This window comes from Propithecus coquereli, unplaced genomic scaffold, assembly GCF_000956105.1.
Source record: "Propithecus coquereli isolate 6110/MARCELLA unplaced genomic scaffold, Pcoq_1.0 Scaffold197, whole genome shotgun sequence".
Lineage (NCBI taxonomy): Eukaryota > Metazoa > Chordata > Mammalia > Primates > Indriidae > Propithecus > Propithecus coquereli.
This window is the reverse complement of record NW_012144633.1, coordinates 2697609-2725094: the sequence shown is the minus strand read 5'-3', so window position 1 is coordinate 2725094 and position 27486 is coordinate 2697609. Positions and strand designations below refer to the sequence as shown.

Sequence of the window (27486 nt, the reverse complement as noted above, 5' to 3'; positions counted from 1 at the left end):
AGCCTGAGCAAGAGCGAGACCCCATCTCTACTAAAAATAGAAAGAAATTGGCCAAACAACTAAAAACAGAAAAAATTAGCCGGGCATGGTGGCGCATGCCTGTAGTCCCAGCTACCTGGGAGGCTGAGGCAGGAGGATCGCTTGAGCCCAGGAGTTAGAGGTTGCTGTGAGCTAGGCTGAGGCCACGGCATTCTAGCCCAGGCAAGAGAGTGAGACTCTGTCTCAAAAAAAAAAGAAATGGCAAAGCTAGAGAAAGAAAGAATATGACAGAAAGAGCAGAGCGTTAGGAGTAAAGTCCTAGGATCAAGACACCATGAAGAAATTCTAGGGGAAGTCCAATTCTAGTGAAACCCAATGGGAAAGTATAAAAAAGAGCAGTTTGAGGATTAAAAGCAGAAATGTGTGCCCTTCCAGGAAATCATGTTATTGAAGTTTTAAATCCTTTTTGTCTTTTTCTATTCATAGTCTATAGCTCTCAAGAGTACTCTAAGTAATTAGATGCTACAGATAAGGAAAAGCAATTCAGAGATGCTGAAGAATATCAGGTAGTAATGGCTGCAATCCAACATCAAGACTTCTTTGCAGGAGATAGTCCATCACTGGACTGTAGTTTCTTCTTAAAATATTAACTTACTTCTTGGGTTTCCACATTAAATCAATCAATTTCTCTCAAAAAGGCTCAGTTCTTAGTCCTTTAATCAGTTCTTAATTGTCTCCACTTTTAGTAGACAGATGAACAGATACAAAGAGAAATTAGAAACAAATGTCTATATAAAATCAGTCAACTTTCAAAAATAAGTGAAAAACCTTCCTAAGACACTGTCAGAAACTTCTAAGAGGTTGTAAGTTAAGCAAGTCTACTCTTCTAATGTCAGAGGCAGAAAAATATAATTTTGTCCTGTGTGCAAAAAGGGATAAAAGAAAGAAAAAACAGAAATGTAGGATGGGTATCATAAAAATAACATCATCAAGAGTACCTGCCCAACCCTGTGCCTAGTTATGGTACACGACAATATGGTGGGATAGATTTCTGTCCATGAACAAACAATAAGTTCTGAACTCTTGTGGTCTGTGTAATTTATTTTGGCATTTCAGTATATTTTTTTCCTCTCAAATATTTATTAAGCATCTATTATGTTACAGGCAATATGCTGCTTTTTCCAGATAAGCAGCTTAGGGTCTATTAGTAACACTCCTCTCTCACGTCTGCCACAGAACTAGCAAGGTGCTGAGTTCAGAGCAGCTGCCCAATAATACCTATGAAAATACATCTTTGACTGAGCATAGGAGAACATACAGGAGTAGCATTATATCGACTGATCTAGCATGGAGACTCCGCTCAGTTCACACACTAGGTCCAGACCAGCCCTAAGATAATTTGTAAAAGGTGCTGACTTCATTAACTGTCTGCCTCTGGTTACCAATCCACATCCCACTCTGGTGGATGCATGAAACTGCACGTACCTGTCCACTGAGGCGGGCAGCGGCAGTTGTAAGTATTGACCCCATCCACACAAACCCCTCCATTCTGACACTTGTGGTTAGGGCAGTCATCAATATTCCGCTCACAGGTGCTCCCTTCAAAACCTGGTAAGAGAAGAACAAAAGATGAATTCTCGTACAGAAGAAGTGATCTGCCCTTCTCCCACAGGACACAGTCGTCAGAACAGACCTGCTTCATGATTTCAGGTCAACAGTCAGCAGCCGCTCAACCCAGGACTCACCTCATGAAAAATCCCCCAATCCTCTGTCTTCTCTGGCCTCAAGCATAGGTAGACAGCCAAAGTGACTCATGCCAATGACAAACCTTCATAGTTACCTCACAAGTATTTCAAAGTGTTTTCATGAAATAAAATCACAGGAAAGATAAATGTCTAATTGGGATGGACATTCACTGGTTCTAAAAAACAGGATATTAGATTTTTCCCAGCTTCATACTAGTCTAATGGGAAGAACAGAAAAAAGACTGCCTAATTAAATTTAAGTTCCTTTTATTTTTTTCTTGGGATGATTGCTCAAGGAGGCCTCCAAACTAGGTGGGCAATGGTGTTGGGAGGGACACAGGAAAAATACTGAACTTAAAATATGAAGGTATAAGTCAAGTCCTAACCTCTCCACCTATAAGCTATTTAATACACGATAAGTTAAAATTCTGAATCAGCTTCCTCATCCATAAAACAAGGCTAATTCTACTTGCCCGGCCTGCCTTTCTAGATTGCTGTAAATGCCGCATCATGAGTAAAGTGCTATACAAATGTTAAATGCTAGCTGAAAATGGGGTAGCATTATCACTAATTAAACTCACCAGCACTTCAAATTCTTCATGCTCTTCTCTAAATTTACAGCATTGCTTCCCTCCTCTTGATTTTTTTTTTCTTTTATGAAAAATGAACCCAGTACCTCAAACTTCACCCTACTGCTCAGTGTGGTCCTCTGTAATTTATATATTGGGCTACTTCCTTTCTTTTTCCTGGCTACCAAAGCCCTGAGCAAATAAATTAGAAGACTACCAGCTTTAAGATAAGACAATGTTCAGTAAACATTCTCCTATTTGAAATATAGTACAATTAAGTATTTGGCCTCCTCAAAATATCCCTTAAGGTTCCTCTCGCTCACTCAAAACATTTATTGGGTTTTACACTAGGCACTGGTGATGTAACAGTGATTACAAGAGACAGAGTCCCTGCATCGATGGCATTTACCATCTAGTCAGTGAGATAGACATCAGACACACCTTGCTTTATTCATTCCTTACCAGTTACCCTGGAATTCTGTGTCTGCTCTGCTACATTGGAACATGCTGGTTTCTCTGAATACAGTGGCAGTCAAGTAAATGAGCATAAACCAAGTAGCCAAAAAAATCACCAGGAAATCAATTCACGGAAGATAGAAATAATTGAAAGCTTAACTGAAGGAAATTATATTTTTCCAGGTATTTGGTACTCAGTTCATTCAAGTGCATAAATCACTAAGTAAGCCTGAGAAAGACTATGAAAATACATTTGGATTTTTAAAAAATTTATCATATTTCATGTTTCTGTTTAATTATATGAAAAATCATACAAATGGACTAATGAGCCAAAAAATGATGAACTGTTTAAGCCCATCCCTAATTATGATTAAGAAAGTGAAGCTGAATCTACAGATCTATCAAGCAGTAGTCCCTGAATGAGGACTGAGGTCTGTGTTCCTACTCTAGTGCTCTTAATGAAGACATTCTTTAGAAAAACTAAAGATACGATTTTAGATTATTGGAGGAAATGGGCTCTGGCCCACTACTGCTAGAACTTGTGTGGTCTGGTGATGTTCTAGAAGTGGTGATGATCATCCTTTCCTTAACTTGATCTCTCTGGTGACTAAGACTAAACAGGGTTGACTAGGGCATCAGGCAAGTAGTAAAGCCCTTGTAACTAAGCTATAAGGAATAGAAACTGTGGCCCTGACTCGGTATTAGCCAATGTTACAACTAACTGAATTCACCAATCACAGACAAATTAAGAAAGCAGAAGCATAATCAAAACAGATAAGAAATAAAGTATTTTCTTTTTATGACAAATTGACTATTTTTTAGGTAGTTCTTCCCTGTCTTACCTAGGTAGATAGGTAAGAAGGCAGCTAAGTAAAAGAGTTAATTCTGGTTAAAAGCATGGCCTCTGAGGCCAAACTGCCTAAGCTCAACTTTTAGCCTTGCCATGAAATAGCTGAGTGAAAGTGGACAATATAACTTAAAATTTATTGGAGGATAAACAGGACCTACCTCAAAGGGTTATTGTAGAGATTAAATGAGTTAGATATAAATAGCACTTAATTCAATATATTGTCCTGGGATAACTAAATGACCATATGTAAAAGAATGAAGTTGGGATGGACCCCTACCTCACACACAAAAATTAACTCAAAATGGATCAGAGAACTAAAGGTCAGAGCTAAAATTATAAAACTCTTAGGGGAAAAAAATATAGCAAATCTTTGTAATTTGGACTAAGGAAAACTTTCTTAAATACAACCAAACGCACAAGCAACAAAAGAAAAAATAGATAAATTGGACTTCATCAAATTAGAAAATCTGGGCTTTAAAGGATATACCAGGAAAGTGAAAAGACAGCCCACAGAATGAGAGAAAATATTTGCAAATAATATTATCTAATAAAAGACTTGTATCTAGGATACATAAAAGAACTGTTACAGCTCAACGACAAAAAAACAAATAACTCAATTATAAAATGGGTAAAGGATCTGAATAGATACTCTGCAAAGAAGATACATAAATGACCAACAAGCGTGTGAAAAGATACTCAACATCATCACCCACCAGGGAAATGTAAATCAAAACCACAAGCAGGTATCATTACACATCCATTAGGATGGCTATGATAAAAAAAGACAGATAATAACAAGTGTCAGCAAGGATATAGAGAAATTCGAACGCTCACACACTGCTGGCTGGAATGTAAAATAGTGTACCCAGTTTGGAATATAGTCTAATGGTTCCTGAAAAGGTTAAACAGCATTACCATATGACCCAGCAATTCTGCTCCTACATATATACCCAAGAAAAATGAAGACATATGTCCATATAAAACTTTTATAAGAATGTTCATAGCAGCATTATTCATAATACCCCCAAAGTGGAAGTAGCCCAAATGTCAATCAACTGATGGATAAATAAAATGTGATAAATCCATACAATGGAATATCATTCAGCCATGAAAAGGAATGAAGTATTGATATGTGCTACAAGATGCATGGACTTCGAAAACATTATGCTAAGTGAAAGAAGCCAGTCACAATGACTGCATATTGTATGTTTCCACTTATATGAAATGTCCAGAATAGGCAAATAGAGACAGAAAGTAGATTAGTAGTTGCCTGGGGCTGGGAGGGAGTTAGAAGGAATGGGGAATAACTGATAATGGGTACAGGGTTTCTTCTGGAGTAAAAAAATGTTCTAAAATTGATTTTGGTGATGGTTATACGTATCTATGAACATACTAAAACCCATTGATTTGTATACCCTAAAATATCAAATTGCACAGTGTATAAATTAAATCTCAATAAAGCTATTATAAGAGAGGGAAAGCACTTAAAATAGTGCCTTACACATATTAGCTAATATTGTTACGTATCAATGGGATTAGAGCATCCCTTAGAGATTGTCTACTCGAACTCTCTAATGTTACAGATGAGGAAGTTGAGGGCCACATGGCTGACTGACCCAAGATTACATGGCTAGCAGCTTAAGAATCAGTGCTGAATCAGAAACTTTACCCAGTGTCAGTCAGTATGTTTTGTGGAACCCAGAGTTTCCTTTCAACAATGTGAAAAACCGACCTTAGGTCAAAAGTTCCCAAGTCTGAGAAAACTCAAGCCAAATCAGTTCTCCAAAGTTAAGACAGGATTTATGCTTTAAAAATAGAGATACAGAACTTTTTTTGGAAAGAACTACCAAATTTTTATAACAAACAGTCTACCCAAACAGGGGGAAAGGGCTATCTGAATAAGTTACAGTGCAGTCACTCCTTAAAAATATATGTTAAGTTTTTAGGGGAAAGGGAAACACACGAGTCTGCAGACACTTGGGTGGGATGGGTGTAGCAGGTTCACGGAGAGGCTCACATGCCATACTAAAAGGAGTCTGCTGCCTAAAGCCAATTCACGTCCTTAAAAGGCCAATAGGAGAGAAATTAAACTTAGAAGAAACATTTTAAGATTGTGCTGTTATAAAACCATAGGCCACTTATCTGATTAATAATGGCAATGAGGGTGGGAAGCAGAAAAGAGTCACTGTCATCCCACACAGAGAACAGCATCTCTCTAGAGAGTGCTCTGTCTTTCCATTTCAGACCCTGATGGGCAGGCTCAGTGGAGAGGAGCAAGAAGAGAGCAGAAAGAGGAAGACAAGATGACACAACCAGGCTTCTCTCAGGCCAGGCTGAAAGTCCTCAGGAAAAGCTTCCATGAACAGGGATGAAACAGCGAGGAAAAAACAGGGAACTGGACAAAGGTGAAAAGATACAAAGCTACTTTTTTTCCTGGAAAGAAGTCTGTCATAAAAGCAAATCTTCCAAAACACAATTAGTATAATCCTCAAGAAAATGTCACGTGCCCCTGAGTGTGAGAATACAAGAATCCCTGTCCTGTGCTTGCCCAGCTAGTTTTCTTGGTACCACCTTCTACCCCTTATGGGCCCAGACTAGCTCACTGCCCCCATGGCTGCCCCTGTGTCCCTGGCCCTCACCCACTCGGGCTCGCTGCTCCCACCTGTCTCCCCTGATATCTCCCCAGTGATCTCCACTTTTCTTCTAATTTTATCACCAAAAAAAGCTGAAGAAATGATGATGGGGAGTCAAAAAATAATTTAAGTACATTTAAAAAGTTGTAGAATATAGGAATTTTCTTCTGTTTATCATGTTCAATTCATTCGTCAAATATTCATTAAGGCTCAATTTTGTGCTAGGCACTATGTTGGGTACTAGAGGGAAAAGTTGAAATGAGAATGTCTACTTGAAAAGATGAACAGATAAACAATTGGATAAGTGTTGTGCTAGAGGTATGCAGATGCTAAAAGACCTTAGAAGGTCTCTAATCCACATGGAGGTAGGGAACATAGAAGGCATTTCAGTGAAATAGGGTGCCTTTGACAAACCATAAAGGATGAGTTCTATATAAAACAGGGGAAGAAGGTACAAAAAGTTGAGGAGGCCGCACAGGCAAAAACACCAACCATGAGAGAACAGTAAGCACTTCCAGGAACATCAGGTAAAACTGGACTTGGGACCAAAGTCAAAGGAGCTAAAATAACACATCCTGGAAAGTGGTATGATCATTTCTGCATCTGCTCCAGAGAAACCTGCCAAAATATGATTAGCATAATACCCAAGAGAACATCACATGCCCCTGAGTGTGAAAATGCAAGAGGGAATTATTTCTAATAGTTCTTAAGCTCAGCAACAACTGAGCAGACACAAAAGCCACAAAGTGTGTTTAAGCTTTATTTTAATGCTATAGGGATATTACATATAATCAGCCTATTTAGTGTAGAGGTGGTTTACAAAGGGCAAACCTTCATGTTTTGGAGAGGACATATCAGACAGCTTTTCATAAAGTTAAAAAACAAATAATAGACGAATAAAGAGATGTGGGAGAGAAAGAAAAAGGGAAAGTACATTGAGGACTGTCCAATCCAACTGTGAACTCATAAGGGATGGCTAGTAGATTCAAAACAGCCCACTGTTTTCTGATTACTGGTGCTACTTTTATTAAAATATCCACAAACACAAAACCATTCTAACTCATTCTCTCTCCATTGGTTGGCCCTAACCCAAAAATACTGGGAGTCAGTGATTCAGTAATTTATTTTCATGCTCTAGTTTGTTTTTAAGTTGAAATTACTGTGGCTGAGTGCCCCTCCTTAGCTTCTGCTAAAGACTTTACACAATGAAAGCTCATGAAGTGTCTGGAATATTAACAGTTACAGCTCCAAAGAGAAAATGAAATGCAGTTCCTTGATTTGACTCTATTAGTTTTCTCTCAAAGACTATTTTTTTCCTCCTGCTGTGGAGAAAAATTTCTTTCTATGTCACATAAGATGAGTCATTTTTGCAGTTTTAATTCCCTCCCCATGAGTCCTAAAATAATACTAAAATGCACTCACAGTGACTATAGTACCCTTTGCAGGAAAAGAATTATAACTTAACCATTTAAATATAATCACTATGGCATTCAGACTCAGAGTTGAAAACGATTCCAAAATTTCTTATCCAGTATTAGTGCACAAGGACAAAAGGAGAAGCCAAACTAAGTCTAGGGTGCAGGACACCAGGAAGAAATGAGAAGACCAAAGTTACATCCTCAATACTCTGACACAATACTAAACTCATACAGCCAGTCAGGCAATAAATATTTGTGGGCCTATTCTCTACTGGGCACTGTTCTTAGGTGTTTGGAATACATCGGTAAACAAAAACAAAGATCCCATCTTTCATTCTGGAGAGGGGAAGAAGAGGCAGTAGAATTTGGAAAAGACAGACAATAAACAATAGATATAATGAAGTAAATTACATAGTACAAATTATATAGTAAGAAGATAGGAGTCACAGAAAAAGAAAACAAAAAGTAGACCACGGTCAGTAATTAAAGGGGCTGGGGGAACAGTTACAATTTTAAATAGGGTGGTCAGGGTAGGCCTCAATTAGAAGTGCAAAGACATGAAATGCGGTGGGAAGCAGCCATTTGGGAGTTGTAGAATACTTTAACATGCTACTTTGCTTCCTGCTGACTTGGTTTCCCCATTTTAGAACCAAAATAATAATTCTTTTCAAATAAGGGTGCTATTTACATTGACGTGGTGACTATCACTTGAAGTAACAGTTTAGTCACTTGACAAGTGTGAGGAGCAATGGAAAGAGGGGCTAGGAGATGGCATACCATTATGAAAAGGGCTTTTTAAAGAAAATCATCTCCAGGCACTATTTCCCTACATGGAAATAAAGTGAACACTCTCCAAAATCCACCTGGGACATAAAAACAATGAGCATAAAATCTTATAAATTGTTTAAATACATATTTATTCATAGTGTCACTGCATCATTTATTGTTTTGCATTCTTTTTGAATTTCCTTCCATACATTTGTCCAAAGCTGAAGTCATCTGTTTTAGATCATGGGACCCTGCAAGGCAAGAACTAGTCTACTTAACTATTTTTAAGTATCTGCACAATGATATATAGATAGATATGTAACAAATACTATTATAATTAGGAGCATCTCATTTTTCTTAAAATTGAACATATTTTTTAACCCAAACAGCTCAAAGCATTTCACAAAAAGTTTCATATGTCTTCACACCTTCAGGAAGCAGATGAGCAGTGTGGTATGGTACAATAAGATGCACAAAGCACAGGCTTTATAACCTGCCTGGGTTTCAGGATCCAGCCTAACCACGTATCAGCTGTGCAACATTGGGTAAATCATTTAACATCCCCAAACTTCAGTTACTTCACATGGGAAAACTCGAAAAATAATACCTGTCCCCAGGGATTTTGTGTTATTGAGCTAATGGGTGGGAAAGTACCTGGCATAGTACCTGGACTCATAAAAAAATATTAGTTTTCTCTTTGTCAAATCTTCTCCCCACTCGCACCCCTCACCCTGATCCACATATACAATACATACAAACACACATACACGCCATCAGTGAATAAACAAATTTGTCTTGCTTTAAACTACAAGCAGAGCCTAAGAGACAGCCAAGATCTCCTTACTCCATCCCACTAGCCCTGGCAGCCTCTCGACTGCGGAATCCCTGGTTATTTCCTTTCTCAAGGAGGAGATACTATTCTAGTTTGACAGATCCTTTCCTGGACACACTCTCAGAATTCCCTAAGGTTCTTATCGTGGCTAATGGATAACAATGCAGAGACTATGGGAGTGAATAATCACTCTCTCCCATCTAAAAACTTCCTTTATTGACTTCTCTAACTTCCCGTCAATATCTTGCTGCCAAATCAACCTCTTACTCTAGGCAACTATTAAAAGTAATTTTCTTAAAACTGAAAAAGTATTTAGCTTTCAACAATAAATCACTCTAACCTTAAATACTAGCCTATTAGACTACCAGAATATTAGACTGCTAGAATATTTGCAATATTAAATTGTTTACATTTCTATTTTCTGTCTTTAATCCTTAAAATGCAAACAAATACAGGGATAAAGAAATCTACATTTTAGTTCTTTCTTCTACAAAATCATGTGGATTATAGTAATATCAAGTTAATAAACATTTATTTAATATCGAGAATGAGAGCATTTTCTATTCTTTATTAAAAGAGAAACTAAAATACAATTAAATAGCTTGTTCTTGTAACTTATTAAACCATATCGAGTTTTCATTTTGATTATGTGGCAGTGTCTTATACTGCTGCATCCTAAGCACACAGCACTGTGTCTAGAACATAGCAGTCAATAAATTTTTACTGAATGAATTTGGTGGTTTTATACTGAGGACCAACATATGACCTTTGATCCCAAAAGATTAAAACGCACAATGCCATTATATGTGAACCATATCGACAACACCAGAATCTAAGATCCCTACTCTGAAAGAGTAGCTAGAACTTCTTTTTGAGGCAATTCTGCTAACTTAGCACATTATTCCCCCCTACAGTTTTCTTTCTTTTGTTTTTGTACCAAGGATATTTGTATAAAAACAGGATCTTTGTTGCTTAGTAATTCATCTGTTCCAGCTGCTTATGTTCTGTTCCCAATCAAAATTCTTGGTTTTCAGCCTCCTCATCATTTTTATAAGGAGGTAAGTGAATTGGCCAGGCTTGCTTCTTTCTCCCTCTCTGTGGAACACCAGGTCTCAGGTTCCCAGACACTGGTCGTCTTTTTGCTTCTATCTTGGGGTTGTACGTGTGCTCTGGGGGACTTATAGCAGTGAAGAGTGTGACAAAGTAGTGTGTCACACATAGTTTCTCATACATCATCTCATCAAAAACTGCTCATTGATCTACAGAGGACCTCCTCCTCAGTTTCAAAATTCCAGAGCTTCAAGTTAGGGCAGGGTTACCCCAAAGTCAGAGAGGGTACATGGGGTGAGGGATCTGAAGCCTCTGTAGCCCAGGGAAAATCATGAAAGCGCAGGTGGGCACACTTAGGTGGATAAGAAAACAATGAATTACTCCATGAGAGGCAAAAGCATATAGGAAAGTTGATTACCTATTTTTAGTGTCAATTCAGTTAAAAGCACTTTATTAACCACACATACATATTTTCCAATGTCTAATTCTCACTGTGTTCTTTTCCATTTCAGATTTGCCTGCCCCTTTCTCAGAGCTCTGTTCCTCTTATTTCTCACTGTGTCTCCAAAAGGGATAATGAACAATTTTCTAGCCACTCATCATCATAAACCCTGACATGTTAAATTATCCCCTACTCAGTTTATGGACCACAGTGGGCCCATAAAGCTCCTCCCTCACCAGCAACACATCCCACACAAAATTCTCACTTCCCTTTTTCTCTGCTTTAGGAAGTTTCATAAATGAGCAATTAGGCCACACTTTCTACCTTCTTCCTGTGCTAGAGGCTTGTCCCCCAACCCCAGGACACTAGGGAGCTCCTTACCTGGAAGGCAGTTGCACTCAAAAGTGAAATCACCAGTCTGCCGGCAGGTGCCTCCGTTGACACAGGGGGAGGGTGCACAGGGTACATAGACGCTGTCACAATGCTGACCTGTGAAGCCCTGGGGGCACTGGCACTGGTAGGAACCAGGCAGGTTGAGGCAGGTGCCACCATGCTGGCAGTGTCCTGGAATGTCACATTCATTGACATCAGTCTCACACTTCTGCCCTGTGAAGCCTGCAAGGCATCTACAGGAGAACTGGTTGGCCACAGTGGTACAGGTACTTCCATTTGCACAGGGATGAGACAGGCAGGCATCAGTCCATTGGCACAGCTTACCTAAAGGAAGGATAACAGAACTCAGTACTGGTCACAGAAATAGGAGCTAGCCCCATCCTCAACACCCCCATTTCCCCATGAAATACATGACATTAGGGAGCTCTTCCATGGAGAATTGCTAAACTCTGAACTTTACAGAAGGCCAAACCAGAGTCTCTTCAAGATCATCTCACACAGGGCACTCTCCAAGACCCTCATTCGAGACACGAAGACTCAGTGGATGGAGCACACAGAGTGAACTGTAGGTTAGTCACATGAACCCCAGTCCTGCAAGATTCTATCAGACCCTGTGGCAAACGAAGGTCTGGATCCATCTACTCTCTCAACATCTTCATAATCTTTGCACATGCTGCTCCTCTGTTTGAAATGCTATCTTCCTTTTTGTTGACCTAGCAAACTCCCACTTATCTTGACAACTCTGCTCAAAAGTCATGACCTCTATAAAGTCATTCTTTATGCCACCCCCTACATGCACACACACACACACACCAAGTTTGCTATTTCCTTCTATTATAGCACCTGCAATCCTGGCAGGGGTTAGGTCCCTATAGTATGCTTTAATATCATGTCTATTGAATGACTAATATGTATTGCTATTTAGTTACTAAAGAGACCCACTGGTGATAGAAACAGACCAATACTACTCTATTTCCTTTAAACACAATGCAAACACATTCTGGGAAACATTTTATTAATTGTTGTCTTATTATAAATATTGCTTGATGTGTCTGAAGATGATGAAGGCTCCCTATGTATCAAAAGAAATAGAAGCTTTCATGAGAATAGAAGTCTAGAAAGGTAATTCTGTGGACTCTGTCAGGTAGGAAAGTACCAGCAGTAGCAGGAAGACTCTGACATGCTGATTCCTAAGGCATGACTCCAAGGGAAGCAAAGCAGATTCTTTGAGGCAGAAAGAGAGAGGAAAAAATATGCTCATGGAACTAGTAAATTTGGTATTCACGTGGCTTTTTGTTTTCATTAGCCTAAGTCTTTTATTTTTTAAGCTAAAGAGATGAAAACTGCCTGAATTTATTAATATCCCAATTGGTGGTCTAGGAAAAGATCCAAATGTCTGACCCCCCCCCCCCCACCAGAAAAGCAACTGAGGGACATGACAGCTTTTCTAGCAGGGGACAAGGGTGGCACGTGAGCACATATCAATGTTCTTTGCCTATCAGGAAATGTCAATCAAAGGAGAAAGGTGCAATGCAATGTGGGCACAGCACATATATCTTAGGGTGCCAAGCAGAGAGAAAATGAAGGAACTGCTATTTTTCTTTCTATTTTTTCCACTAAGAGGTGTTTACTTACTGCAGAGAAGAGAGACAAATGCTTACTTCTGGCAACATGGATATCAGAGTGTCTGCCCACAACTGAAACAGCAAGGTCCCTGAACTTGGTTTCCCCTTTATATTATACATAGGCACTAACTTGCTGCCTCTGCTTCTGCATCTATGAGTGGAGATGAGGTAACAAGGTCTGAGTAGGTGAGGTATAGGACTATCACAAAAATCAAAAAGATGAATTTGATCTGTGGTGATTCCTAAAGTGACAGACAAAAGTAGCAGATGTAGAAAGATAGTCAGAACCCTGGAGAACACCAAGAAGAGATCCTTTTAATGGCAAAGGAAGAAGTTTTCATTTGGGGACCATTTCAGAGCAACATTTTAATTATGAAGAAGGCATTATTGCCATTTCCACTAGTCAGGATTAAAATGTTTTAAATGTGTATGCCCTTTCTTTTGCCTTATGGTAGCAAAACAACTCAAAACTTGACAATCAGGAAGAAATTACTCTTGTAACCACCAAATCTCTTCAATGACTTACATCATCAATACTAGCATAGTCATGATGGAGATAATGGATCATCCTAACCACACTCTACCCCCACCAACATCTTTCGAGGAAACATTTGTAGAACAAGTATTCTAAACTAACTGATCCAGTCTAGTTTTCTGAGTAGATTTTTCATTTTTTGCTTAGTAGATTTATAGAACCATTGATTTAGTGCTTAAAGCAGGGGAAAAAATAGAGAATGTTTTTCCTTTTCTCATCTAATTTAGTGAACACTTATGGTTTACTCTGAATAAAACCTAGGCTCATCTCTAAAGAACAATAATGTAAAAAAAAATTGTAATAAAATGTGACATATAAAAATAATAGAAACTTAGAGACAAACTGCCTAAAGCAATCATAAAAGAGTCACTAAGACCCGCACAATTTTATTTATTTATTTATTTATTTATTTTTGATTTATTTTTTCTGACAGAGTCTCACTCTGTTGCTTGGGCTAGAGTGCTGTGGCATCAGCCTAGCTCATAGCAACCTCAAACTCCTCGGCTCAAGTGATCCTCCTGCCTCAGCCTCCCAAGTAGCTAGGACTACAGGTACTCGCCACCACGTCCGGCTAATTTTTTATTTCTATTTTTAGTTGCCTGGCTAATTTTTTCTATTTTTAGTAGAGACGGCGTCCCACTCTTGCTCAGGCTGGTCTCCATCTCCTGACCTCAAGAGATCCTTCCGCCTTGGCCTCCTAAAGTGCTAGGATTACAGGCGCGAGCCACCACACCTGGCCTAAGACACAGTTTTAAATGACACTGGGCAATCACCAATTGTAGAAAAGGGTATTCCAGGCAAAAGGGTGTGCAAGTACATGGAGGCAATAACAAGTATGACATTTTTCAGGAAATGATGGGAATTTGGTGTGACTGGACATAGATGCTTGAAGGGAAGTCAGGCTACAAAAGGTGTAAGGATCCAGGAGTGAGGAACCTGCAGCCTCAAGGCCAAATGTGGCCCTCCAGATTGCCAAGTGCGGCCCCTCTACCGCACATAAGGTAAAGGGATTTGTTCTGTGAAGTTTGGATTCAGTCAAAAGGCCACACTCAAGGATCCAGAAGGCCACATGTGTCCCTACCCTTGTGTGAATTTGCAGTTTATTCTGTAGCTGATAAAAAATCATTAGACATTGTAAGCAGGTGAGTTTGTTAGAAGATATGCATTTGTAATTAAAGGTGTTGCAATATGATGGCTGAATGAGATGGGGAGAGAATAAACGCAAGAAAACCCATTTGGAAACTACTTCAGGAGTCCAGGTGAGAATTAACATGGCCCTCAACTACAGAGTAGCAGAGGAAATGGAGAGAAGACAGGTGAGAGGTAATTCAGAGGTTAGGCTGGGTAACTGAGTTTAAGGGAGGTAAGGACAAGGGAGGGGGGTTTCTAGTTTGGGTATGTGCAGTGTACATTGGTGATACTTACTTCTATCAACATGTTGAGTTGCAGGCACCTGTAAAATTTCTAATAACAGTGTGCAACAGGCAGTTAGAAACATAAGCCTGAATGTCAGGGTGGGGCTGGAGCTAAAGGGATGACTACGTAAGTCATCACCAACTGAGGAAGATGGTAGAAGAGGAGGCAACCGAAGACAGTGAGATTCCCTATGGAGAGCTGGGGTATGGCTCAAAAGAGGGCTCAAAACAGTGCTCCAGGGAACACAAAAATTTAATGGGTCAGGACAAGGCAATGGAGAAGAAAAGGAACAATCAGAGTTCAGAAAACCAGAAAATCCAGTGCCCTAAATGTCTAGGGAGAGGAAATTTCAAGAAGTGGGTAATTAGCAGCATCAGTAGCTTTTCTTCTGGTGATAGTGTATTTCTTTTAGCAAAGCAATTCTCATCCCCAATTCTGACATATATACTTTAAGCAGTCAAATACTTCTAAATATCTGACTTTTTCTCTTTCTCCTTCTTTGCCCCTTTAAATTCTCAAGACAAAGTTAAGGATAGTTGTCTGGAACATTCTAGCTTCTATCATAATGTTAAATGTGCACCAGAGTTGGGGAACGCTTAAGAACCAGACACCAAGATCTAAAAGATGCTAAATAAAGGTACCTGCTGAAAGTAGGAAAGTATAGGCTTGAGTCCCATTTGTTACCTGTAAAACCAACTTGGCAGGTACACTCATAGGTATCCCGGCTGAGCATATGGCAGGTGCCTCCATTCAGGCAGGGGTGAGACACAAAGCAGGGGTGAGAGGTTGAATACTGGCAGTCCTCTCCTGTAAACCCTGGGGCACATCGGCATGTGGCTTTTCCCAACATGGCCTGGGCCACACAGGTCCCACCATTCTGGCAGCGGTTCTTCTTACAGGGGTCTCGATGTTGACAGTACTCTCCCAAGAAGCCCTCTGGACATCTGTATGGAAAAGAGAGAAGTCCATGAAAACACCTGACTTCTTTTAAGTCCAAAAACTTACAGTAAGACAACACAGTCCATTCAAGAAAACACTAGATTGTGAATCAAGAGACCTAAACCTGCAACCTGTAAAACTGCCTTACTTTATGAGAAGGAGGAATGCTTAGTGAACTCCACCACACACTCGCAAGTCCTTCTGAGTCCTGGCAGGTGACAGAACACCAGGTGGATGATCCAGCAGGTTCTACCATAGCCAGTCAGCTTGACCCTTATTCAAGGCAAAATACACTGTAGCTTTTTTCATGTAGGTACAGGCTGGGATAGTGTAACAGCACCTCTTTGCAGAGCATTGTTCATACTTGCCTGCTTAAATTCATTTACTTTTTCATTTTAACTAAGCCATTTGATAGGATTGAGATGTTCACATGATAATGCATAAATGTGACTCTTTTATCCCCCCAATTTAAAATATATAAGATATCATGTGCTTTTTCTCAATTAAGCAATGAGAAGTGTAAGTTCTTCTTTCTCTTGTTTCTACAGAAACATCATATGGCCTATACCTAACTTTCTGAGTTATACTCGGGTAACAAAGACTGAACAAAGAAAGCGGATGGAGGTACAAGAGTGGAGAAGGGTTCACAGCGGGATTTAAAAATCTGTTAACATATAAGTAGCAAGTAGTTTTTTTAACCAAATAAAATGGCATAAGATAACATAAAATATCTAAGATACCATATAAACACCAAAGTCAAGGAAGGAAACAATTCAAGAATAACATTGTATAACATTTGGGGTAGTGAGGAATCTTTTTATATGCCACCCTGTGATTCATAAGATGCACTACTATCTCAAATTGTGTGTAATATTTATGACAATTTTCCCTTAACAATATCAAAAAGACACGGGAAGTCTCCATTTTCATAATGAAGAGGTTGTTTAAATGGCACCTCTAAGAAGCATTTAAAAGGAACATAAAGGGGGTTGGTGCAGTGGCTCACATCTGTGTTCCCAGCACTTCGGGAGGCCAGAGTGGAGGACTGCTTAGGGTGGAGAGTTTGAGACTGGCATGGGCAACATGGTGAGACAAAACATGGAGAGACAAAAAATAGAAAAAATTAGCCAGGTGTGGTGGCGCATGCCTCTAGCCCCAGCTACTCAGGAGGCAGGAGGCAGGAGGATCACTGAGCCCAGGAGTTTGAGGTTGCAGGGAGCGATGATCACATTACTGCACTCCAGCCTAGGCAACAGAGTGAGACTCTGTCTCAAAAAAAAAAAAAAAAGGAACATGAAGACTTTGACTCTAACTATAAATTTTGATATATGGCTGGTACCCCAGATATTTGGTTCAACTTATTCCTTCATTTTACTTTTGGGGGGATAGAAAACCAAATCTAGAAGGCTGTTCCACCATTACCTCAAACGATAACATGTTTAAACCAAGCTCTAAATGTTCCCCCCTCAAGACCAGCTCCTATTTTATGTCCTCCTATGTCCAATCCCTGGTGTCCTGATTCTCCTAACCGCTCAGACCAGAAGCACTAGGCTCATGTTTGACTACTTTCTGTCTTTGCCAATCATATCCAAGACCTTTCATTAGCCACTGGTTGGCAAAGTGAGGTCTTCAGGGGCCACCATTATTGAGAAGAGAAGGAGGGCCAGATATTAGGGAACTAAGACAGAACATGCCCAGAAGAATTGTACAATAGCTAAAATGTCTGGAGGAGAAAACAGAGCTGGTAAATAGCTACAGCGGTAGTGATGCAACTGGACACACCCTCCTTACCCCTTCCCAGAGCTGTATAAGGTAAATGTGGCAGAGCTAGGAGTACTGGGGCTCTGAGCATCTTCATGAGTAGGTGAAACCAGAGACCAAGAAGCAATGAAGCATTCGCAGCACTGAAACTAATGACTGGCTGAAGGTAACAGTGAGGGGTTTGTACCTCAGAAGGTCAGCTGGTGCTGTGACCTTGGACAAGTTATATATCCTCACTGACTATCCATTCTCTCTCATTTTAAACAGTTAAGAGGGCTACCTACAATCATGGGATTGCTGTGAGAATTGAACAAAATCAAATATGTGAAAAACTTCATAAATATTAAAAAGTTTTGCAAGTGAAAAACATTTTTTTTCTCTCCTTTGTGCTTATTGAGGAAAATCTGATGCCTTATCAAAATCCCAGCCTGATTTTTTTTTTTTTTTTTTGAGACAGAGTCTCACTGTGTTGCCTGGGCTAGAGTGCCATGGCGTCAGCCTAGCTCACAGCAACCTCAAACTCCTGGGCTCAAGCAATCCTCCTGCCTCAGCCTCCCAAGTAGCTGGGAGTACAGGCATGCACCACCATGTCCGGCCACTTTTTTGTATATATTTTTTTAGTTGTCCAGCTAATTTCTTTCTATTTTTAGTAGAGATGGGGTCTCGCTCTTGCTCAGGCTGGTCTCGAACTCCTTAGTTCAAACGATCCACCTGCCTGGGCCTCCCAGAGTTCTAGGATTACAGGCGTGAACCACCACACCCGGCCCCCAGCCTGATTTGATAAGAGAATAGTTTGTGGGCTTTTTCTTAATGTAGAGGAGTAAAAAGTGCCAGTGTGGCATAGCTAAAATTAATCCTGAGATATATTATTAAAAGCATTTGCAGCTTATTCAAGAAATGTGTTACAAATGATGTTAAAAACTGTAACACAATTCTCATTCACAGTGACAGTCTTTTGGGCATTAGGCCTGGTTGATGACTCTTGACTCTCCCACATGGGAATATTCACCTTGTAAATAATGGCAAGCTTTTAAACCTGGGTGGGCTTTGACCAGCTTTGCTCCTGGACTATTACCCCACACCCCTAACACTATCATGTGGCATCTGCTAAGAGAATGCAAATGCATTTAAATGAAAACATAAGGTTCCCAGGAAAACAAAAATGAAACAACATGAAATTTTCTGAAGCTAAACAGAATTATTTCTGAATTATCTGTTTCTATAGTTTCATCCACATTGTTGCTCCCTACCAAGCATGAAAAAATAAGTTTCAAGTAAGATATGTTTAAGAAACCAATAAAAGCTGAGATTGGCCAAGAATAGCTTGTGGATCTAATTTGGCCCACTGCCTGTTTTTGTATGGTCTGTGAACTAAGAATGGTTGTTAAATTTTTAAATGACTGGAAAAAAATCAAAAAAAGGATAATATTTTGTGGCATTTAAAAATTACATACAATTCAAATTTCAGTGTCCATAAATAGTCTTATTGGAACACAGTTATGCTCATTCATTTACAGATTGTCTATGGCTTATATTGTACTACAACAACAGAGCTGAGTAGTTGCAATGAAACCACATGGCCTACAAAAATATTTACTTTCCGGCACTTTACAGAAAAAGTTTGCCAACCTTTGAGTAGAGAATATATTAAGCCTAATTCTATAAATAACATCCAATGTGCTTATTAATAATAATCATGAGTTTCCATAAAGAATATTAAACTCCTAATATTCATTTATTAATGCAACAAATGGTAAGTGCCCACTATGTGCCAGGCATTTTTCTAGTACTAGGAAAACCCTCGCACTCATGGAGTTTAAACTCTAGTAGGGGAAGACAAAAATAAAATTAATAAGTAAAAGATATATGTTAGATGGAATTAAGTGCTATGAAGAAAAATAAAACAGGAAAGGACAGAGTTGAGGATAGGAGTGTGCGGTGGGTAAAGAGAGGTATTTCAGTTTTAAATAGGAAGATTAGAGAAGGCCTCACTACAAAGGCAACATTTAAGTTGAGACCTGAATGAGGTGAGGGACTAGCCATGAAGATATCTAAGGGTAAAATGTTCAAAACAGAGGGAACAGCCATTGCAAAGGCCCTAAGATAGGAAACAGCCCTGGCATGGTTAAGGAACAAGGGGACCTGGAGACCTACTTCTGTGGCTATACCAAAGAGAGTAAGAAAAACAGCAGCAGAAAATAGATAAGACCTATAACTGGAATGCGGATCGTGGGGGGCCTTTAGGCCACTCACCATAAAGAAGGATTTAGGGTTTTCCTGTAAGTGAGCTAATACTTAGATATGATGTACAACAGACTTACTCTCCTAAAGCCCACGTACAGAACCATATCTTTCTCTATGTGGAACTAGACCTACTACTGGTATAATAAAGACTTAATTTCTTATTTAAAAGGTTCTAGAAGGATGGTTTTTTACTTTTACTTTGAAACATATACAAGTCTCTTTTAACCTACATTTTTCATTAAGCCCCATTTCCTTTTCCAAACTCTTCTTCCTTCACAACCAACCCTTTATGACTGTAGCCTAATTTCACAGACATTTTTCTCTTTTCCATCTACTTCTTATTTGTCCTTTTTGACAAAACTTTTATTTTAATCATTGCCTAGAAACTATGTTCTAAGAGCAATGACTTTCCCCCTGTCAAGTGGTCTCATCTCAGATGTCATCATAAAAAAAATTCTCTCTCCAATAGGAGGTAATGCTGACCACTCCATGCACCACTTTAATCTTTTTACCCTTGGCCTCTACGACTCCCTCTGTCCATCTCAAAGCCCGGTGAAGTCCTAGTCTAGATTGCTGATTCCTCTTCCCCTTCTTCCTCATCAATTACAGCCATCAGAAAGTTTAAGTCTGGGCTTAAACTCACATGCATTTGCTGCTGCTGTTGTTCACTTGATTTTAAATAACTACCTTCGTGTAAATGACTCCAAAATATTCTGAAAGCCATCTACCCTAATATGAAGCTAAACACTTGGAAAAGGAGATCATTTTCCCATGAAACTTTAATTCCTCCATTTTTCTAAGGCACAGTTTTCTAACTCACAGTTTAAAGTCACTTTTAGTTAATCCCTTTAAGTGGTATATAATTTATTATGATGTTCTGACAAGTCTTGTTAACTGAATTCCAATAATATTTATCATTCATATTCAGTTTTCTTTTTGATACAAACACTGATCATCTTAAAAGCCTTAGGTTACACATCTTGTTACTGGCTTTCCCCCTACTCCCATCCATCCTTGGAATAACACGACCTTGAGATTCAAGGTACACTAAGGTAATTTCTACCTAATAAATAATCATTTTTAAAATATTTCTGAAAGATGTTCACCAGCCTCTGCTTGAATACAAGCATGTAGCGCAGTACCTGCCAAATAGTAAGACTCTAATAAGCAATAAGTTATTATTGTTCCTGTACTAAGAGTACAGACTCTAGGCAAGGTGCAATGCTCATACCTATAATACTGGCACTTTGGGAGGCTGAGGTGGGAGGATCACTTGAAGCCAGGAGATTGAGACCAGCCTGAGCAATAGTAAGACCCTGTCTCTACAAAAAATAAAAAATAAAAACATTAGCCAGGCATGGTGGCATGCACCAATAGTCCCAGTTACTCAGGAGGCTGAGGCAGGAGGATCTCTTGAGCTCAGAAGTTCAAGGCTACAGTGAACTATGACGACACCACTGCACTCTAGTCTAGGCAACAGAGCGAAACTTCATCTCAAAAAAAAGAAAACCAAAACAAAAAACAAAAAAAAAAGAGGGTACAAATTCTAGAACCAGGCCACCTGGATTTCAATCCCAGCTCCACCATTTACTTGATAGGTAATCTTGGGCAAAGTACTAAACCTCCTCATTGTAAAATGGATTTAATAACAGCACATACCTCATAAGGTTTTTAAATAAAAACACTTAGATAGATAAAGTACTTAGAACACTATCCAGTACATAGTCAACACCACATATTTGTTAAGTAAAGTAAAATTACTGGCTCGCTACTTCAACGACAGAACAGTCTTCAATGCAGATGGATCCCATTGTCAGAAAGCTCTTTCTTCAAATTCTACCTCCCCTCCTAGGTATATACCCAAAATAACTGAAAACATATGTCCATACAATAAGAATGTTCACAGCAGCATTATTCATAATAGCCAAAAAGTGAAAACAATCCAAATGTCTACAAGCTAATGAACGGATAAATAAAATGTGGTATATACATATAATGAAATACTATTTGGCCATAATAAAGAACGAAGTTCTGATACATACTACGACATGGATGAACCTTGAAAACATCAGGCTACGTGAAAGAAGCCAGACACAAAAGGCCAAATATTATAGAATTCCATTTATGTGAAATGTCCAGAATAGGAAGATCCATGGAGACAGAAAGTAGATTAACGTTGCCAGGGGCTGGGGAGAGGAGAAATGGAGGGTGAATACTGAGGAGTACAGAGTTTCGTTTGGGGGTGATAAAAATGTTTTGAGGTTAGACAGTGGTGGTGGTCCCACAATTCTGTGAAAATACTAAAAACCACTGCATTTTAGAAGGGTGAATTTTATAGTATGTGAATTATATCCTAACTTTTAAAATAACAAACTGTCTCTCTGCAATTTCCAGGCCATCCCTCCTAGAACAAAAAGGAACAAACCTTCTGCTTCTCTTATACATAGCCCTTCAGGAATCTGAAGGTAGACATGTTGACTCTTTGTTTTCTTCTTTTCCAGGGTTCACTGCTTTGGACAATTCCCCCATATAAAGTTATTTCCCCACTTCCTCACCTTTTTTGGTAGCCCGTCTATGCTTAACACAATAGTAATAATACTCATAAGGACCAATATTTTTTAAGCACTTACTATGTACTATACATTTGCTAAGTATTTTACAGCTATCTATTATCTCTTTTATTACTCCTTACAATGTTATAATCTCTATTCTACATCAGAGGAAATTGAAGCTTAGAAAAATTAAGATTTCACAGCTAGTAGAGGCAGAATTCAAACTCAAGTATGTCCCTAGAGCCAGGGTACTTTGATACTGAGTTATCCTGCTTCCTCCCACTGGATGATTCCAGTTCATTAAAAACTTCTAAAAAATGTGAGGCTCAAAATAGAAAACCACATAACACATGTGTTCTCACCAGGGCAGCACAGACTTGAACCATCACCTCCTGACCTGGACCCTGTGCTTCTACTATCTCAGCCTAAAGCTGTGTTCCTTTTTTTAGAAGCCATAAAATACCACTATGTGCTACTGAAGACATACTCAGCTAAAAAGTTCAGAGCTTTCTTTCACATGAACTACTTTTGTGCCATATTTCTCTCATTCTATACTTGTGCCACATGTTTTTGAACCCAATAATTGGAACTGTCATTTTAAATTTGCCATGTTGAATCTCTACCCCCAGTTTCCCTGACTGAGACAACTTTTGCATTATATTCAATCACAGAATTTCAGCACTGAACCATACCTCACAAACCAACTGGTCTGAACCCTTTATAGCACTGATAAGGACACCAAAACTAATTCACCTGCCCCAAGTTTGTCATGTGTGAATCTAGCAGTTTCCACCAGTTTTACAAAGATACCCCCATCTTCACTAGATCTTTCAATAACACAGTGTACTGCTAAAAGTATACTACTAAGACTACTAAAAGTGTACCAAGACCTATTCAGTCAGCTGTATAACCCTAACTGGACCAGCATCCTATCCACACCTCTCCATAAAGACAGTCGGGAAATTCCTTGCTGAAACTAAGCACACTACTTAAAGAATAATCCTTCTCAAGTATAATTTTGATCCTGTCACTCTTCTGCTCAGAAACTAGCATTAGCACCCAGCCTTTCAAATCCAAGTTCCTTGGAATCTCTAACCTGTTTGTCTTCCCTGTTCCTACCATCTAACCATCTTACTCTTTAGCAATCCATGACTCCAACATTCCAGATTATTTCCACAATCTTGTCTACAGTCCCCTATATAAAATCTTCTTTCTAATCTCCAGTGAATAATATTATGCTTCCCTTCTGAGATGTCTCCCATGTATGTTCCTTTCTCCCTCTGTCTTTCAAAGATCTTCTTAAAGCTTATGTCCTCCAGTAAGCCTCCTCCAAACCATACACCTACCTCTGATCCTTCCAATAGCAAAGGCCGTGCCACGTCATGCACTACATTGTTTCTACCAGTATGGCTCTTCTTCATCTCAGCCATTGTTATGTCTTTCCTGTGCTTCTCTCAAGCTCCCATCTAGATAGTTTTTGTGAGAAAGAGTTATGTCTTAAACCCCTGATGCACATTCCTTGAATACCATGAGTACCTCAGTCCCACTGAGCAACTGATTCCAACGCAGGTTAAATTTCATATGATAAAGTCAGTCTCTCAATGCAAATCTGCCACATGATCCAAATCTCCCTGGTAGAACACAGGCCAAATCAACCCTAAGAGTCATCCTGAGGTATACATTTATCCTTCATACCCCAGGAAGCTAAGCAGAATTATGAACATGGGAAGAAGGGGGAGTAATGGGTGAGGCATCCAGAAATAATGAACCCCTGTTTCCTAAAGCAGGAGATCTTTCAACTCACAAATCCCTGCTCAACTATAATATAAAGATACCATATACCCTGCTAGTCTAAATGGGAAGTAAGACTCTCTGCCTGAAAACAATGGTTTAAATGGCTCTCTTCTTGAGATGGCTCAAGATGAGTCTGTTTAGAGGCTGAAGACATAACTAGATAAACATCCAAGTTTCCCCACAAATCTATAATTCTATTAAGTTACCCACTTAACACAAATTTTGAAAAACAGTCTACCGCTTAAACTATAAGAATATGTAAAAAGCTGGCCGGGAGCGGTGGCTCATGCCTGTAATCCTAGCACTCTGGGAGGCCGAGGCGGGCGGATTGTTTGAGCTCAGGAGTTCGAGACCAGCCTGAGCAAGAGTGAGACCCCCGTCTCTACTAAAAATACAAAGAAATTAATAGGACAACTAAAAATATATAGAAAAAATTAGCCGGGCATGGTGGCGCATGCCTGGAGTCCCAGCTACTCGGGAGGCTGAGGCAGTAGGATTGCTTGAGCCCAGGAGTTTGAGGTTGCTGTGAGCTAGGCTGACGCCACAGCACTCACTCTAGCCCGGGCAACAGAGTGAGACTCTGTCTCAAAAAAAAAAAAAAAGAATATGTAAAAAGCTTCTAAAAAATAACCAAATAAATCTAAGGGTTGCCTTTTGTTCCCCAAACTGTATGAATGCCTCCCTCCTGCAGGGAATTCTCAGTGATTTCCTTCTACTCTACCCCTCTACTCTAGCCTTGGAACTCTGAAAGAACATAGTTCACAGATGAGGCTGTGAATACAAGGAAAGCTTTGCGGGGGAGAGGGGCCTTACCTGTAAAACAATTCCATAAACTAGTCCAAATACTCATCAGGTCCATACAGATACATTCATGATTTTTTCTTTAAAAGTCTGCCATTTCTGACATGAAGAGATCCACTTTTTCCTTGTTACTGTTCAAACACACACATGGGGAATGGGTGAAGGGGAGTAAAGGAGGGAGGAAACGAGAGAAAAACAAGGGATTCCTCCTAATGGAACTAGAAAACATTCCCTTTGAAAGGGTACCCATACAGTCCCCCCTCACTGAAGCAGATGAAAACCAGACCCCAACTCTCACATGTCACCAGCAGCCTGGATTAGTTTACATGTAGCCACTTCACAGATTTCAGCAAAGCTGGGATTTGAATAGCAATTCCAACCTATCCGGCAATGGCTGCAGTTCAGGATCGGTCTCCTTAGTATTACAGGACAGAAACATTTGTTCTTTCACGTTTCTAAGTGAATAGCCACTCGTCTAGAGAAAAGCTTAAAACAGTGTAGCAGCTTGAGTCAGCTCCAAGATGACTGAAGTCTGAGCAGGAAATAAGCCCCCTTTCCAAATAAAAGCCAGTGTTCTCTCCTCTTGTTTTCTCCACCGAATGTTCTGTATCAGCAGGGTTAGCCCAAATTGCATCCAGGGCTTTGCTACAGCTCTGTCTTTAGCTTTTTTTAGTGAGGATTTGTCCATTAGAAGAAAACAACAACAAAGCAAAACTCCACCACATACAAGAAGAAAAAGGGAGCTGTGCTTTACAAAACAGCTATTTCAAAATCATGATTTTTTAAAAACTATACAGAATGTGGAACGAAGGGGAAAAAAATGTCTCCTGTGGGTTGTCTCAGCACTGCAGCTGCTCCTCATTAAAGCTCCTCTTTACTCCCTCTGGGCTAGTTTCCAGCAGAAAATTCTTTAAACAGAACTCTGCTTTCAACCCACTTTCTTCTTGCTTCGGGCCTCTCAGCCCCCCAATCCGCAGTGGCAGCCTGCCCTAGCTGAGCTCTAGAGGGGGGAGCTGTCGTTAAGGTGAATGAGGTAAGGGCAGGGGAAAAAACTAACAAAACCCAGAAACCAAATTAAGCATCGGTCAGTAACAAAGGTCTGCAGTTTGAAAAGGCCCCAAATCACTCTGTTCTTTCCTGTGACCATAATGCCAGCTTAGTTTCCTGCCCCTTCCCCTGTTCCCCTGTTAAAGTAGATAAAAATAATTGCTAACAGCCAAGGCTGGCTGTAACCAGTGAAAGTTCCTATATAACACTCAATTCCCAAGGCTCCGGCTGCAAACTCGAAGATACCCTAGGGCCTACAGAATCAAGTCTAAACTCTAGGCTGATGTTCAAGAGGCCCAATCCACCTACTGGTCTAACTCATCCTCCCTCCTCCCCGCACCTTCAGCATGATACCTCATCAGACTGTCAACATTTTTAATTCTGTAACTCTATGTAAAGGTAACTAACTGGGTTATGCTAATTACTGTTTTAAAAAAAAAATGCATGAAGACTTCCAGTTAACTTCCCGGTAAAGAGGGGAAGAAAAGGGAAGAAGCTCTGTCATGTTGACTTCTTCTTGCCAGTCCCCGTCCCACTCCCACTCTCACCTCCCATCCCCCAAAAATAGAAAGAAAAAAAAAGGAAACACTATAGCTTACTCAGCAAGAAGGAAAAACAAAAAACTAAAAAAAAAAAAAGGTATTTGTGTATCAGGGAGGGCCCAGAACTGGGCTGTTTGTGGTAAAACACTTTCTAGGGCCTTACCAATTTGATACAACGGAAACAAAGACAATATACAATCTCTCTTTTCTCTCCTCTCTCTCTCTCTCTTTCTCTCTCTCACATACACACACACACACACACACCCCACACACACAAACTTGTTATCACAACTAACACACAAAGACTACCAAATACTGCAGGGCAGCCCATTTTTCTACTATATACATTCAGCTTCCTGGATAGAACATTTCTACTTTTCTTGTAAAAATATTTCAGAAAATGTTAATCTTGGTTCCCACATTAGGCTGTATGCTTCCAAATTAAAAGTTTCCCACAGGAAACGAACTTCATGGGGAATTGTGAGGCTGGGAATTATCTTCTGTAACTCCATCTCACTTAGTTTACATATGTTCAGGTTTTCACCCCCTTCATCCAAACAAAGCAGTAAATGCATACTATTTTAATAAATCCAAACCAAAAAGAAGGTGAAGTGGTACAGACTTTAAAGCTGTTATTTCACAACTTTACTCATCTTCACTGGAGACCAAAATCAGTAGCCAGTGCAATGGGAAACCATGCTTTAGGTATACAAGAACTGCGCAAATGCCCTTATCTTCAGTTCACCCTCTGAGCTCATTTATCAGAATTCAAAGGCTGAGCTGAGCACCTAGTCTCTTCAATCATCACTTGAAAGATCCGGCAGGGGCACACAAACAGTGCTGAAAGACTTGTGTGGCTGCTATAACAGAAGTTGGTCTTTCCTCTGTCTTCCAGCACATAATCAGGACCTTACCGTATTTCACTGCGCTGATCCCTGAGAAAGTACCTACTGGTGATTAAAACATGGGAACACACCCTAGACATATGAGTTTACAAAAAGCATCCTTCAATGTAACAGACAAAAATGAATGACTTAGGCCAGTTGTTCCCAAGCTATGAGCTGCAGAGTTATTGCAAGGGGTCTGCAATCCTTA

The 27486-nt window shown here is 39.7% G+C and overlaps 1 protein-coding gene across 1 annotated transcript in view; it reads right to left on the bottom strand.

Annotated features, from left to right (window-relative positions):
- NOTCH2 (notch 2) overlaps nt 1–27486 on the bottom strand; it is a 169483-nt gene that overhangs the window by 77044 nt on the left and 64953 nt on the right. Inside the window, exons 3-5 of the mRNA XM_012643460.1 lie at nt 15396–15655; nt 11124–11459; nt 1465–1587 (exon numbers count right to left, since the gene is read on the bottom strand). Coding sequence (XP_012498914.1) covers nt 1465–1587; nt 11124–11459; nt 15396–15655 — 719 coding nt within the window. The remainder of the gene's footprint in view (nt 1–1464; nt 1588–11123; nt 11460–15395; nt 15656–27486) is intronic.